Source organism: Abrus precatorius, unplaced genomic scaffold (assembly GCF_003935025.1).
Source record: "Abrus precatorius isolate BTA unplaced genomic scaffold, Abrus_2018 Scaffold6, whole genome shotgun sequence".
NCBI classification, from domain to species: domain Eukaryota; kingdom Viridiplantae; phylum Streptophyta; class Magnoliopsida; order Fabales; family Fabaceae; genus Abrus; species Abrus precatorius.
Genome location: NW_020874406.1, coordinates 25,995,213 through 26,010,145, shown reverse-complemented (window position 1 = coordinate 26,010,145; position 14,933 = coordinate 25,995,213). Strand labels below are relative to the sequence as shown.

Here is a 14,933-nt window from a genome sequence, read left to right as displayed (position 1 = left end):
GGAGAAAGGGAGAGATGGTTTTTTTCAGATTGCAAGAGTGAAATCTACACTTGAAAAGCTTTTGTCCCCTAATCCTACCACTTAACCTATAAGAGGGGACAGACATGTACCTACCAAGACATCATAATCAAACACGTTTATGCCACATAAAATAGGCTTAATGCCCGACATTATTTTCCATAAACCATATTTTATCACAATGTGTTTAAATGGAGCTTTAGAAACATCATTCAGTTTTGGCAAAAAAATTCAATGAAAGTTCAACTGCTCAAGTGAGAAATGCCATCGCTGATCATGATCAGTCTGATTATTTTCGTTTCATTCTTTTTTTATGAAAGATTCTGCCTGTGTGGATTAAACTAAAAATTACAAAGATAGATTCCACTTGACTATTATCCCTTCAAAAACTTGTCAAACATTGAAGTTCAAGTTAATTACGAATTGGGGATTTTCTAAACTTTAGTACGATATAATATTTCATATAACCATTACCTATCTCCAGGATTATGTGTACAATTAGCTATAATTAAAACCAACCAAAATTTATGGAAGGCAAACTTATCAGTTTGCTTCTATTCTTACTGAGCAATGCCATGCAATAATAACAATAACATTTACAAACTCAGCCACACAAAAGCCACTATGGAGAATTTTGAGGAGACAAGCTTGTACAAGCCTCCCTATTAATGCACCAGACACGACTTCGGTTTGGTGTAGCTATATTACAGAGCTGGGATTTGGCATCAACAGATGAAAGTTCCAAATCACAAGTACTGTCACTGCTAGAATCACAACATTGTCCGTCCGCCTTGTTCATCTTATCTAGTAATGATTGCCTGATATGTGAACCAACAACCCAAGTTTCAGAGAGATTTATCCAAGGAGAGCAACTCGTCACTGCAGGAGAATTAGGATTGCTTAAACAATCCTCCTGCAATATATCTCCTACTCTAGACAGTATGCTGAAGGCTAAATTTCCAAGAACTCTGGAATATGCTTCCAAAATGGAATGTCCAATATCCTACAGAAACAGAAAGAATTAGTCTGTCCTCTCCAGTCACAATAATTAATGAAATGCATTACTATAGAACTCACCTTGCCATATTGAACTTTAGCAGCATCCAGAAATGTTTGAGGAAGGTTTGGGTACCTGATTTTAAGCAGCTGTAAAAGTGTTTCTGCACGATCCAATAATAACTCCATTTTATCAACCTCTGACATAGGATCCTTCACAAAAGACGACCATGAGGTTCGAACTGGTGATTTGCTACTAAATTGTTCTGCAATTCTCACTTTCAATGAGAATATAGCAGCTTCCAGTCTATTAACAGTCTCAAGGGCACTATGTTCAGATTTCAAATTTAGAGATTTAAGCATCTCTTCTCCAGATCTTGATTCTGCTGTCAAAACCTTATGCAGTTCCTGTCCAAGGTTTGCCTTTCCAGACTGCGACATAGAAATGGATTTAGAAATGATGCAATGAAGATCACAATTTAATTCATCATAATATACCCTTTGCTTATGATTGCTTTAAAGTTCTCAAGCTGAGAATAAAAACTTCCTTACAGTTATGATATCCGACGATGAAATTTCCTTGTTCAAGAATTTAAGCAGATTTAGGATTATTTTTTTAAATATGGTATTTAGAAATTATATATACAAAAATATGGTATTTTTTAAAAAATTACAAAAATATGGTGTTTAAAAATCACTATTGGCATTTTTTATGTAGGTCCAAAAATTCAGAGATGAAAAATCAAAAAAGTGATGGAAACTCAAATCGCCAATGGCGAGTTTTAAAAAAAAATAATAATAATTAAAAGTTGTCATTGGTAATTTTTGGAAAAGGGTGGTCAGGCGATTTTTGAAAAAAAGACCATATTTCTGTAATTTTACCAAAATTGCCATGTTTTGTTAATTTTGAAAAAAAAAAAACCATAATAAAAAAAAAAGAGCCGCAGATTTAAGTATTTTAAATGCCTTGTTTAACAATTTTGGGATCAGGATAAAATGTATAGAGTTTCAATTCAATTCGGATTGAAGTTATTCAACAGTACAAGATTATCACCTTCGCAAGTGCATCTTTAATAATTGCTGGCACTGGCATTTCAAGCAACACACTTTCATTGATAGATTTGGCAGCCTTGAATACTTGACGTAACACCCTTCCCTGATGAAGAAGCCTTTTTCTTTCAGTATCAGAAAGCCCACTTTTTGGTACTTGGGGTGATGGAAGCCACCATCTTTTACTATGCCATGCATTTGTGTTCCTCCCTTCTGCCCTGCTTCCTCCCTCCGCATACCAAAACTCCGTATTAACCATTGAATCTAGTGCCTCCTGTCAACAAAAAAGATGTAATAGTATAGCAAGTTAGTTGAAAGAAAGTTCAAGAACTTTTATGAGAATGAAGGGATGGTAATGACATACAATAAGCATAGAGTCCAACTTCTGAAGTGCTGGAACATTCATGTGGATGTCTGCACGAGCTTTTGGGGTCATTATCTGTTGGAAGAATATGACTCTTATTTATTCCAATGTGATATATAAAATAGTCCACTTTTTCCAACCTTATAGCTCAAATGAAAGATACCTCAAAGATCCCACCATTGGCACTGCTTTGCTTAGCAGGAACTAGCTCAACCATATAGTTAGTAGGAGACAGTAACCAGTCCATTTCTCTCCGCCATTTGCTCTTCCTCTCTTCAGACAGGGGTTCCAATTTCCACAGCTCACCAAATACCGTGACTGCATATGATCCATTAAGGACTTAGATTGGCTTAGAAAATAAAACCAGAAGAAAAAGAGAAATAATAAGAAACAGCCAAATACTCTTGCGAGTGAAATTCTATGATTGTACATAAGGTTCAAAAGAGTAACATAAAGCTTTATAAGCCATGCCTTTTTTTTTATTTGATAATTAAACTTTCATCAGTTGCATGTAATTGTCATAAAGTAACTAAAGCAAGATAGTAAAAATGAAGTCAGAGCAGACCTGATAGGTTTGTGATGGCATTAGACAGTGCCAAAGCTGTGCTGAGGCCCTTAGTTCCTCCCGTAACATCTTCACCTAACAATAGCTTCGAAAATTTTTCCTTCATGTCTTCAACATCTGACTGTTGGAGAACATAAGGCTTCTCTTTAACATAAAAATGTTGAGGACTTTCTGAGAGTTCCCATTCTTCCACTCCTTTATCATCCCTTTTCATTGTCAAGCATTTTGAAGAGAATGATCCAAAAGCATCTTTGCTGGAGGAACAACTAGAGTCATCATCATCAAATGAATCGGTTATACATTCCTCTCCTCTACTAGTTCTGCTTTCATCTTCGTAAGACTGATTATTTAGCATGCAACCCTCAAGGCCATTATATGTCATAATCCCTGAAACATTCCATTATAAATTCATAAGAATTACGATTTCAAAAGGTGTCATGCTTAAATTCAACAACATTACATATAACCAAATAACAAAAATAAATAAATAAATGAAACCTTGATGTCGTTTTCAAAATAATGAAAGAATATATTCTCTCTGCTGTTGGACAAACCACCAATGCAGGCATACATCCAAAAATGGCAAATGAATATACATGTTTGCAATTAAACCCTAATTAAAAAAGTCACTAGGGTACATAATTTCTATTACTATATAATGTTGAAGTAAAAGCACAAATGTTTTCCTAATTATCCGATATAAACATACATCTACAAACTACATCAGAAACAGAAATCTAAATTATTTGCATTGTTGTTAGCAAGTAGCTCAAGATCTCCGTGTAAAAAACAAATGGTTAAGAATTAATAGTATCACGAAGAATGAATAATTGAGATTCTATCGTATCTCGGTCACGGATACCTTTAACATCCTAGTAGATATAAATTTCCTAAGCCCTCCTCTCAAGGTCAAGTATCTCTGCATCATAACATTTTAATTTGACCCATTCCAAGATTGACCATCTAGAATGTATGTTATTCTGCCAAAATTCATATATTCCTTTAAGCCTTCATCATATTTAATGCACAATACAAGCTGACTATCGATAAGTGTTGATTTTTTTCGGACTTTACGCACTACATTGTTATCCTAATAAAATCTTCAAAAAGGCATGGTAGATCTCGCACCAACAACGCGATAACATTGACACCTATTAGGTTCGCAATTCAGAGATGGGCATTGCCATCGTCACATGCAAGTGTCATCAGCGATCCTTCTTTATTATATAAATACACCATGCAACTTGTGAATTGAGAATAAAATAATAACGTATAAACCCTACAATAAGATTACGGACACAAGTTTATATTCGGATAGATAAATTACCAGAATAAAAAAAAATTTAACTTAATTCAATTACTCCAATAAATTTCATAATTAAATTTATGACACATTAACTTGTATACGCAAATATAAACTTAGCCGAACCCAGAGTGATTATATGTGTACTTTCGTTAATAAGGGAACACAAACACAAGAAATGTTCACCAATATCAGCCAAGAGGGAGGGGGGGGTAAAGACACAGCACAAAAAAGCTTCTGGGGCTATGAGCTATGATGAGATAGAACATGAACAGCATCGAAGAAAAGTTGAGAACAAAAAATGCCTGAAATAGAAGAGAAACCCCACAAAAGAATCCCATCGTAAGAAAAAGATTTTAAATTTGGAAGAGAAAAATAGAGGAATGAATGAATGGTGCATTCCCCACTCCGCACCCATTTACTCAAGTTTGTCAGTATCTATGAGCAGGAATGGCACAGGTAATAGCTACGACTAATAACAACACTCGCGGGGTCCACACCCACATGTCGGTCATTGGTCATTGGTCATTGGTCATCGGTCAAAGGACTTCATGTTCAGATTTAATACATATGACTCAGAAACATAACCTCAAAAACTCGTGTGATCGTATCAAACGCCAATTCTACATCGTCCTACTTGCCAAAACTATAACAACAAGACCCACGTCACATTCAAAATAATGCAACAAAGCAAACGGTTAAAACTGTGGGATTCCACCATTTGTGTTTACAAAAGAACTGACGGAGAAAACTCAATGTAGGTCCCCTTTTTTTCTCAAGATTATATCTGTTCGTCTTATTTAGAATCAATTGTAAATAATTGATGCCCGAAATTCAAATGGAGCTAGTGAATATTACTGTTTATCGTTTAGCTTGTAATATCTGTAAGAACGTGCCAATAATTGATCAGCATACAAATTTTGAAAATGTGCAAGTGCTTTCCGTTGGTCCACAGGACCACACCGACCAGAGAATAATAACCACCAACTCTGAAAATGGCAACTATTTCTGTTCAGGGTTGAAATGAAGCATAAAACATGATATGGAATTTCTCTGTTAGTCATATAAATGAGTTCTCTTCGTTCATAAAAATAGACATGTAAATTTATTAACTGTATAATGGGTTCTAAGCTTTTGCGTCAATTTTTACAATATTAGCATCTACATAGATTTTTGTTTTTCCGTTATATCATTACGAGATTATTGTTGTAGAGTAGTCTTTCACACAGTTTTAATTCATTTTTTGAAACAAGAAATTCGAACTGAAAAAATACAAATAAAAATAAAAGTTGAGGCTGGTTAAACTTGATTGTACTACTAACGAATATTTTCTTAAGTAGTAGTGCCCTATCATTTTCGTTAGTTTTTCTTTTTCTTTTTCTGGACGGGACTGCTATGTTTATTGAATAGCCAAGTTCATGCAGTTGGTATGTTGTAGCAGCAAAATAGTAAGTTTGTTAAGATGGCTATTTAATATTTATGACTTATGAGTCTCGTGCAAGAATAAATGTACCCTTGAATGAAGGGATTGTTGAATATTCAATCAAGTAATAGAGTGCAGTATCACTAGTAAATGAAGTCATTATTATTACTAAAGTAGGTATATATTTCGAATTCAAATCTAGCTCTTACTATTGTCGAGACACTAGCAAAAATAAATAACATTATATTTTTCAAAGTATGCATGCCAAGTTGCTTATTTGAAATATTTAAATCTGATTGATGGTATGAAGCTTTTAAATCTGAGCAAACCCTTGATTTTGGGTGAGATTTTTTTTTAAAAAAATGTAAAGTTATGCTTAAAGACCCTACAGCAAAAATTAATTTGGAGTCTAGTTAGTAGTTAGGTTATATTATGAAAACATTGTGATGGTAAAAAGCATAAAGAAACTATTTTAAAATTTTATATTTTTTATTTATCATAAATATTAGGTACATGATTGTAGAGTTGATTTTTAATTTGCTAAAGTTAAATTTTACAGTTTTAATTATAAAAAAAATTCACTCAGTCCTACCACAAAATTATTTCTTTCAGGGAAAATCCAATCCTACCAGTTGAAATTAATTCCAAGATTTTTACACATACGCTCTTTTGTTTTTTCTGGCTAAACCACTTTTTTTGTAATCTTAGCAAAAAGTGATCAAAGACATGATTCTTAATTTCATAATTTTGTTTAGTGATTCAATTATCTTGTTTAGAAAAATTATTTTTTAAACAAGCAAACTTCAAAATAATCACAGTAAATATCCTGTTGTTGGTATTTACTTTCAAAACTCATCTTTAAAAGGCTATTACTCTGTAACCAAAGACCGGTTAATTGATTTGTTGTAATGAGATTAGATTAATAGTAAAAATAATAGTAGTACACAATAATAATAATAATAATAAGAGTTTGATAGTATGAACTTACTCTCTTGATCATCAAAATCGATGCTAATTTTCCTTTCCCTGGAGCAGCAAGCTAGTCTTTTTCTCATCATCAACATCTCCTTCACTTTCTTGTCGCTCCACTGCACTGTCAGGGTTTGAGCGAAAGGTCACTGACTCACTGCTGCTTCAATAACTCCTACTCTGACCCCTTCACCAACAATGTCCCTAAATCATTCATTACTCTTAACCATTTTCAACATTTATATTATACTCTTTATAAAATTTTTAGATTAATGCATACCACACCAGGGGCCACAATGCCACACCATTTCTATGCATTAAATTTCACGTTCCAAGTCACGCTTTAAATAACTTGCACTATATCCACAATTTCAAAATGAGGTTACTGGCCATAATGCACTCTGTCACACCCATATAAAATACGGATTTTATATATTACGAGGTAAGTATATATCCACGTTGAGCATAATAAATTAATCATAATTAATTATAAAATAATCATAGGTAGAGGGGATGAAAAGGTGTTACTTATGGCAACTTTATGAAACGATGGTCAAAAAGTCAGAAAGGGTGGTGCGAACAGTAAACACACTCTGAGTCCCTGATTTAGCATAAAGATTTGTTTTTCAAAATGCATTTTAAACGGAAAGTGAGGATTGAGGAAGATCCAATGAAAAGAAGAAAGGTGAGTTTTGTGATTCAAAAAGAAAAATGAAGGGAAAATATTAATTTTCAGTTAAAATGGAAACAAATTCTAAGACTGAAAACGGTTTGACGAGAAAAGAGAAGATAACGAACGTACCTGGGACAACAACGTTGTTTGGTGGATTGTGGAATGACGATGGCAAACATAACCTCACCGTAGAGGAAGTTAGAGCTAAGAAGAAGAACGAGGTTGCAGAGAGGAGAGAAGAAAGAAGAATGTAGCAATGTTAACAAGCGCGTGTATTTATTCAACAACTGAGAGAGAGAGAGAGAGAGAGAGAGAGAGAGAGAAGAAAGTGGATTTGGGAATGGAGAGGAATGAAGGCTCCTCTACAGTAAATGAATACAGGCCGTTGAATGCAGAGTGGGTCCCTCTTCCCTTTCTACGGTTCAGATTAAGGATCATCAATATAATATGTTGGAAAGAAGTGGGGTTTATTCATAGCGCCCTGTCACCATCCTTAACTTCTGCATAATTTTTTTAACCAAGCTCTTTCCATTTCAATTTTCAAAGTAAAATTAGTTAATTCAAAGCTTATTTACCATTGAAGCTAATAGGGAAGAGAGATAATCATGTTGCTTAGAAAATGAAAAATGAAAATTTGAAGGTCGATTTGTGAGATTATTATTCATACTTATGGGCCAAACTCATGATATTTATATACCTACCTCTTCAAAGCAATGACATGTTTGACATTGGAAACTTCCCACAATCATGCATCTTCAAAATTATCCCACATCTAATTTATTGATTCGGAAACAATCAGGTATGTACAAGCATCTTTCTTTACGTACCAAAGGACAGGCAGTAAAAGGAATTCTACACATCCATAGACACATAAATTATAAAATTTTCTTACCACGGAATAAGATAATCAACCATGCACAAACGTCTCCAATTTTCTAAACATACAAAGGGACAAACTGTCAATGGAAATAACTTGATAAACTACTGGTACAATATTTTTTTAAGATAAATATGCAATTTTTTCTCCAAAATATAGCATTCATGTCGATATGATTTCTAAAAGATTGCATTGTATTTAAAATTTGTCTTACTCGGGATAAATTAACCCTTCTTAAGGCTGGGCAGCGTTCAGGTATGAGTGGATTTGGGTTAAAAACATGAAACTGAAATAATATAATTTTTTAATAATTTTAACTGCTTTTATCGAAAAATTCACGTCAATTAATCGGGTGGTGGGTGACGAATATATCAGGTTAAACATATTATGTTAAGTGAGTGATTGACTTCGTGGAATATTTATTTCTGTAAAGTTAAATGATGCAATGGCTCCACTATCTTATATGGTATTAGAGTCTTTATATAAATTCTTTTGTTGAACTCAAAAAGTTTTTTAAAGCTTCAGTTGTGTATTATTATTGGAAGATCAGGTGAACAGATCTAGAGCTTGTTCGCTTTGATCTGTTCGAAGCTTGTTCATTTTAATCTTCTATGACATTTGCATAACATTGTCCCAGATGTTTAATTAGATTATAGAAAGATAAAACAAAAAGAAAAAGAATTAATCAACCAAGTTTAGTTATCTATAAATCACTCATATTTATCTAATTCCAACCAAATAAATCTCTATAGGACCAAATTTATGATTTTATTCTATCAAAGTTTAAAATAAATCGGTTAATTTTGTAAAAAAAAATTTGGTTTAAACGGGTCTATGCTCACACCTAACCCTTCCAATATGAAGTTGACTAAATTTTAGACAAAATTACCATAAAATTTATATTTAATTCTTTTTAACTTCCATATTTGAATATGCTAAATTGTGTCAGTCACTAATGATTATTATTATTTGCATTAAATAATTTATAGAATGTATTAATAAATAATAATCATCACTTCTTATTCTCGGAAGTTCACGTGTCTAATACAAGTTATTGACTTACTTAGGCTTAACTCAATCTAAAATTCAACAAGCAAACTAGACTCACGTGTAAGAAACATAACTAGACGTTATGAAATGAAAAAAACACATTAGTTATTTGGAGAGAAATTAAAACTAATAATGTTGCCTCGATAAGAACACTCTCAACGAATGTGAATTATGAACAGTTAAAAAAAGGTTGAGAATTCAAACTTAACAGATGTAGCTATAGTATATCTATATGCCTATCCTCTTACTTTCTCTTAATTCCTTTCCCCAATTTCAGGGCCAAGAAAAGCGCCGGTAGCATGGGTTCATGTCTCTTAATTAAATTTGTCCTTATTCTCGTGTATCCATGGAAACTGCCACTCTTCAATCACCCAATCAGATACCCAAAATTCAGAATGGGTGATGCCATCCTTATCATCACTATATGATTTATTTATACAATACTTATCAAGATAAAAGAAAATTGGTAAATAGAAATGCAGCAATTATAAGCAAGGACCACGCAGTGGAAACCAGAAAGACATGCATCATTCATTCTATTGCGTGCAGCTGTTAAGAATATGGAGATGGATTTTAGCGCGGCTGCATCTAATTTGTCTCCTTTTGAAACTCGCATTGCCTTTCTATCAGCACACTCTCCTTTAGCTAGGAAACAAAAAGCTTAAGAAGCTACCCTACTGTGCATATATAATTGGCAGCCCCACCTAGAGAGCACTACGTTTTGTACCCATTCATTTTCCTGTGCTACTCTTGTGTTCGGGATAACACCCATACAAGAACATGGGGATTAATGTTATGCTTCCACTTCTTGGATTTTTATGTTTCAAGGGAATCAAATATCCAACACCAGTTAATTGTTCCCCCCAGATACATAGTAGAAACGGCCCTTTATTTTATGTGTTATTAAATTAAAACTTTTCCCTTTAACCATCTCAAGATAACTTCCTCAAAATTAAGGGATGGAAAGTTTGAAATGTTTAAACGAAACTATATAGCATTAGGGGTGTAATTTTTACCTCGATTAGCTTCTAAACAGTAAACATTATGCTGAGTTTTTTAAGATTAGATTAGCACACCTACCCCCATTTTTTACGACTTGACAAAACAAGGTAGGTTTCTTCAAATTTGGATTATCTGGGGTGGAAATTCTATTGCACCAAGTCCAATAATAACCTTAATAATCTATTGTGCATTTATTATCTTTTAAAATTAAAAAATTTAACTATTTTAATTATCAAATTCTCTCTGAGTGATAATGTCACTAGAGGATTTTTATTTTTTTTTCTTTTTTATGTTACTTCCCATTGCCACTACTTTTAAGTATAAATAAAAATCTTAAAATTGTATAATTGTTGAGATTTGTTAAAGAAGGTAAAATAGGTAAGATCTGTCCAGTGAACCCACCTGTTCCATCATTCTTTTACTCCTTGGTTACATATGGATTATGTTAGGGTGTGTTAAATCATCAGATTAAATTACTTATTTATTAATTTTAAATTCTTTCAAAATTTTTAATGCAGACATAATTCTTTTTTATTTTCAATTTGTACTCTTATTTAAACCTCGTATATCATATTAACTTTTTTCTTTAAAAAATATGTTTTAGTATTATTATTAATTAAGTTGGTTAGCATGTTAACCTACCATACAATGCGGTGGTTTAACCTTGCTAACCTATTATAAAAAAAATTATCTTCCGTTTCTTGACAAATAGGTGCTGGGCACAGTAAAATGAGCTAACCTATTTTGTAATCTCTTAATTTGTTATCCTCTACCACTGTTATGCGACACTGCCTCTAGCCATCACATTAGCCCTATTTTCCATTATTTTGTAACTCCAAAAGGATGCATTTTGTCATGCCTAATTCTTGTATCATTTTAACTCCATTTCATATTGTATATGTGCCTCGATCCCTTTATTTATTTAAAAGAAGATGGATTTTGATATTTTCATTATCTTTCAGAAAATGGAAGCTAAATAGCTTTAAGGATAATAATGAAAATCCAAGAATCTTAATTGTTAGTGCAGCAACAATTAGGAAGTCAAAGAACAAGCACTTGGATTCATATCTAGAAAGGAAGAGTAACATGATTGTGCAAGAGAATGACAATCCTAATAACTAAGTTTTTTATCTTGTGAATTAAAATAAAAATTATATATATATATATAACTAAAATATAAAGAAAATAAATGTATTCTAACATTAATATAAAGTACATCATAGCGCAATCTGAAGTGGGATCTTTTTATCTTAATTTTATTGCCACGAAGTGAAAAATCTTTGAACACTTGCAGATGCTAATATTTTATTTGCTCATTGACACAAATCGATCTGCCTAACTTTGAATTTGGCTTGCTTAGTGAAAAAGAATTCATACTTGAGCTTGGTTCCATTATAATTAATGTCAAAATTCACATAATATGGCTCCACCTCTCAACCAAGTAATTGGCAAAGCAACTTTATATTGAATCACTCGTTTCATTTTGCTTCAATTTAGGTAAGTATTTGGGTAAGTGCTCGTAGAAGAAAATAATTAATATAAAAATAATTTTTTTCATGAATTAAAAGTAATTTATATTGTTAAAATTTTAGAAAAATTAAACGGTAGAACTTTTTTAAAAAATTAATTTAATTTTGTATTTATAAGTATTTATTAGAAAGTTTATCCAATCATGGCACACAACGTATAAACTTTTTTTCCCAGACAACATATGGTTTTAAGCTTCCATCATAGTGCTCAACTTATAAATGAAAAACGTACACATAGACATATGGGGTTTAGAAAGCAACATAACACCGAACGTAGCAACATTGTCACAACATGGCCTTATTTGCCATTATAATGTTACAAGACATATTCACATGCTCCTGGGTTGAAGATGTGATCTTCACAAGCTCAGAAATAAACCTCTTCATGACAAGCGGTGGCAACAACATTGGCACCACAATTCCATCCTCACCTTCACTGTTTCTAAATCGTCCATAGAAACTCACAAATGGTATAGCCCCTGCAGGGCCACCATATACAGGCTTACCCCATCCAAAATCCACATTACAGAACCCAACACGTGTACTATCAGCAACAAGGTAGTTCCCTTTTGTCCTATACATGGGCCGGCCCTTTAGAACCATAAGATCAGCCACTGAATTCATGTACTCTGCACTCATTTGGGCCTTAGCTTTTCTTATTAAACCCAGTGCATAGCCCAATGGGTTCTGGCATAAAAGTCCAGCCTTTGAAAGTGCCATTGGGAAGGCAAGGCATTTCCATAATACCCATTAGGCATTTGTAAGCCTTGTTTACCATGAGCAGTGATAAAAGGGGACAAGCCCACTATTTCACTGGGATTCAACTCAAGTGCAATGGTGCGGCATTTCCACAAACAAGCAGAGAGTACCTCAAAAGTTGAGCATTCCCTTAGGTGCTGAGGAAGATGATTCCGAATGGATTCAATCTCTTTGGGCCCAAACAAAAATGACTCGTGGGCGTTTGTTGTTTCATTGTTGCAATGCTGAGTTTCATCCTCATATTCATGGTGTGTACAAGTAATTCTTGGTGGGTTTCGTGCACTCAATAGTTCTCTTTGCCACAAAGGAAACTGTGATATAGATGCACCCCTTGCTATCTCTCCCACCATGTTGAGGAATTGGACTAGACCAAGTGAGTCGCAGATTGTGTGGTTCATGCGTGTCGCGATAACAAATCCTCCACACGAGAGACGAGTCACCTACTCAATCATCAATGTGGACAAATTTAATCAGTGTATTTAAAATAGTAACAATATGATGGGAAATCAATTAAGATCAATCAGAAGATATGATTGCCTACTCTATTTTGAGTTTGTATATATCACATTGTATCTATTTTTAAGAAATAAATATATAATTAAGTATGTAAGCATGTGGCTAGCTGTGATACAAGGCTTAACATGTTAGGAATCGAAGGCTTGTAACTATATATATATATATATATATATATATATATATATATATTTTATAGAAAGAAATAATTTAGCAATATTTATAGGGTGTGCAAATTCTCCCTAGTACTTTTCATTGTATGACAGTGCCAAATATATAAACACTTGGCTTGTGCTTACTTTATTGGAATAAGAATTTGATTGAAATATGATGATATAACTTCTAAAGACATAATTTGATTATATATATGTATGATCGAGTAAAAAAATTCAAGTATCTTTTATATTAGTGGAATAAATTTATAATATTTATTTATGTTTATTTTTAATTTCTTTTATTTTCTATTACATCATTCATTATATTATTTTATTTTATTTTTTTTCAACCAATCCACACTCATTTGATGGGTGTGAAATTATCTCTTTTTTATATTAATAATTTTGTTAACTTTAATTTTTAATTGTTAAAGCTCAGTTAAACAAATACTTTTATTAGTTATTTAATCTTAATATTATAAACATTTTTATATTTTTATAAAATCTTACTATTATAGTTATTTAAATTTTTTCAAAATGTGAAAGTTAACAAAATCATTATATTAAAATCCTTTAATTTTGGTTAGGCAATTAAAGTTTGCATCAGGACAGACAAATTAAATATCCGTATGTCAAGAGTCTTCTTTTTTACCGTGGTTGGGTTGAAATTCCTAGGTATCTTCTATGGAGTAACATAGATGCATGTGCTTACCTGAACCAACAACATGGGACACCCCATAATACCCTCTGATCCAGGAACGTCAACAAGGAAATCCTTAATGCGGGGACACGGTGGCAGAATAGCATTGCCAAGCTTCTTGAGAGAAATATCAGCATCAGCTTCAACAAACAAGATGCCCTCACCACAACAATTCACCATTAACTTTCTGTTAGGGCCTTCTCTGAGCCTTCCAGCAAGTGGGTAGTAGTGCACAAGTGCTTCAGCCAAACCACGTTTTATAACCATAGAAGGGTCTTTTCCTTCCTTAAGTGCACTCTGTCGGTAGAACATTATTTGAGGAAGCTGAAAACGAAGCCCCTCTTGGTCATCTATGTCAGAGAGCTTCTTTAATTCGTGAGGAGTTTCTCTTGCAGGCACCACCAGTTCGGGATCACTACGCACCACGGCAAAACTTGTTTGTGCCATGAAATGAAGTTCCCTAACACAACAAAGCAAGCAAGAAGTAAAGGAACTCTTGTAGCAGCTTGTGCTCTTTTCGAAAATTGATATTCCATAAGTCTATATATAGAAGGGATAAAGACTGGTGCATGCCATTGATAAAGGGACACTGGAGGATAAGGTAATAAATAAATGGCTTATACGGGATCGTATACAAACACATAATATAATTGATGAAACTAATTTTTATATTATTTTCCTTGATTTCAAACCTTAATTTAGTTTTTTAAATTTTAAAAGAGGTATAAACTTAGTCAATAGTGTACATAAAATTTATCAATTTTCATAGAAAGTAAAAAAAATACATTTAAAAAAAGTTTTAATACTCCTAAAAATCAATATTCAAATTATTCAAAAAAATATTACAATATTTTCACAAAACATTATATTATATTCTCAATAATACTTAATATACATCCATCGTATTTTTGACATTTTAAAAAACATAATTTTCAAGAATTAAAAAATTCTTACACCAAATCCCCCTTAATGGCTCCCTTCTTTGTG

The 14,933-nt window shown here is 32.8% G+C and overlaps 1 protein-coding gene and 1 pseudogene across 1 annotated transcript; both read right to left on the bottom strand.

Annotated features, from left to right (window-relative positions):
• Positions 1–640: 640 nt before the first annotated feature.
• Positions 641–7,572, bottom strand: LOC113869844 (rop guanine nucleotide exchange factor 14). The gene is made up of 8 exons (XM_027506340.1): positions 7,491–7,572; positions 6,708–6,812; positions 2,994–3,380; positions 2,592–2,746; positions 2,429–2,503; positions 2,069–2,338; positions 1,096–1,446; positions 641–1,021 (listed from the first exon to the last, which is right to left on the bottom strand). The coding sequence occupies exons 2-8, from the start codon at positions 6,781–6,783 to the stop codon at positions 641–643; spliced, it is 1,695 nt and encodes a 564-aa protein (XP_027362141.1). The 5' UTR covers positions 6,784–6,812; positions 7,491–7,572.
• Positions 7,573–12,104: 4,532 nt separating this feature from the next.
• Positions 12,105–14,393, bottom strand: LOC113870483 (annotated as a pseudogene).
• Positions 14,394–14,933: the final 540 nt, after the last annotated feature.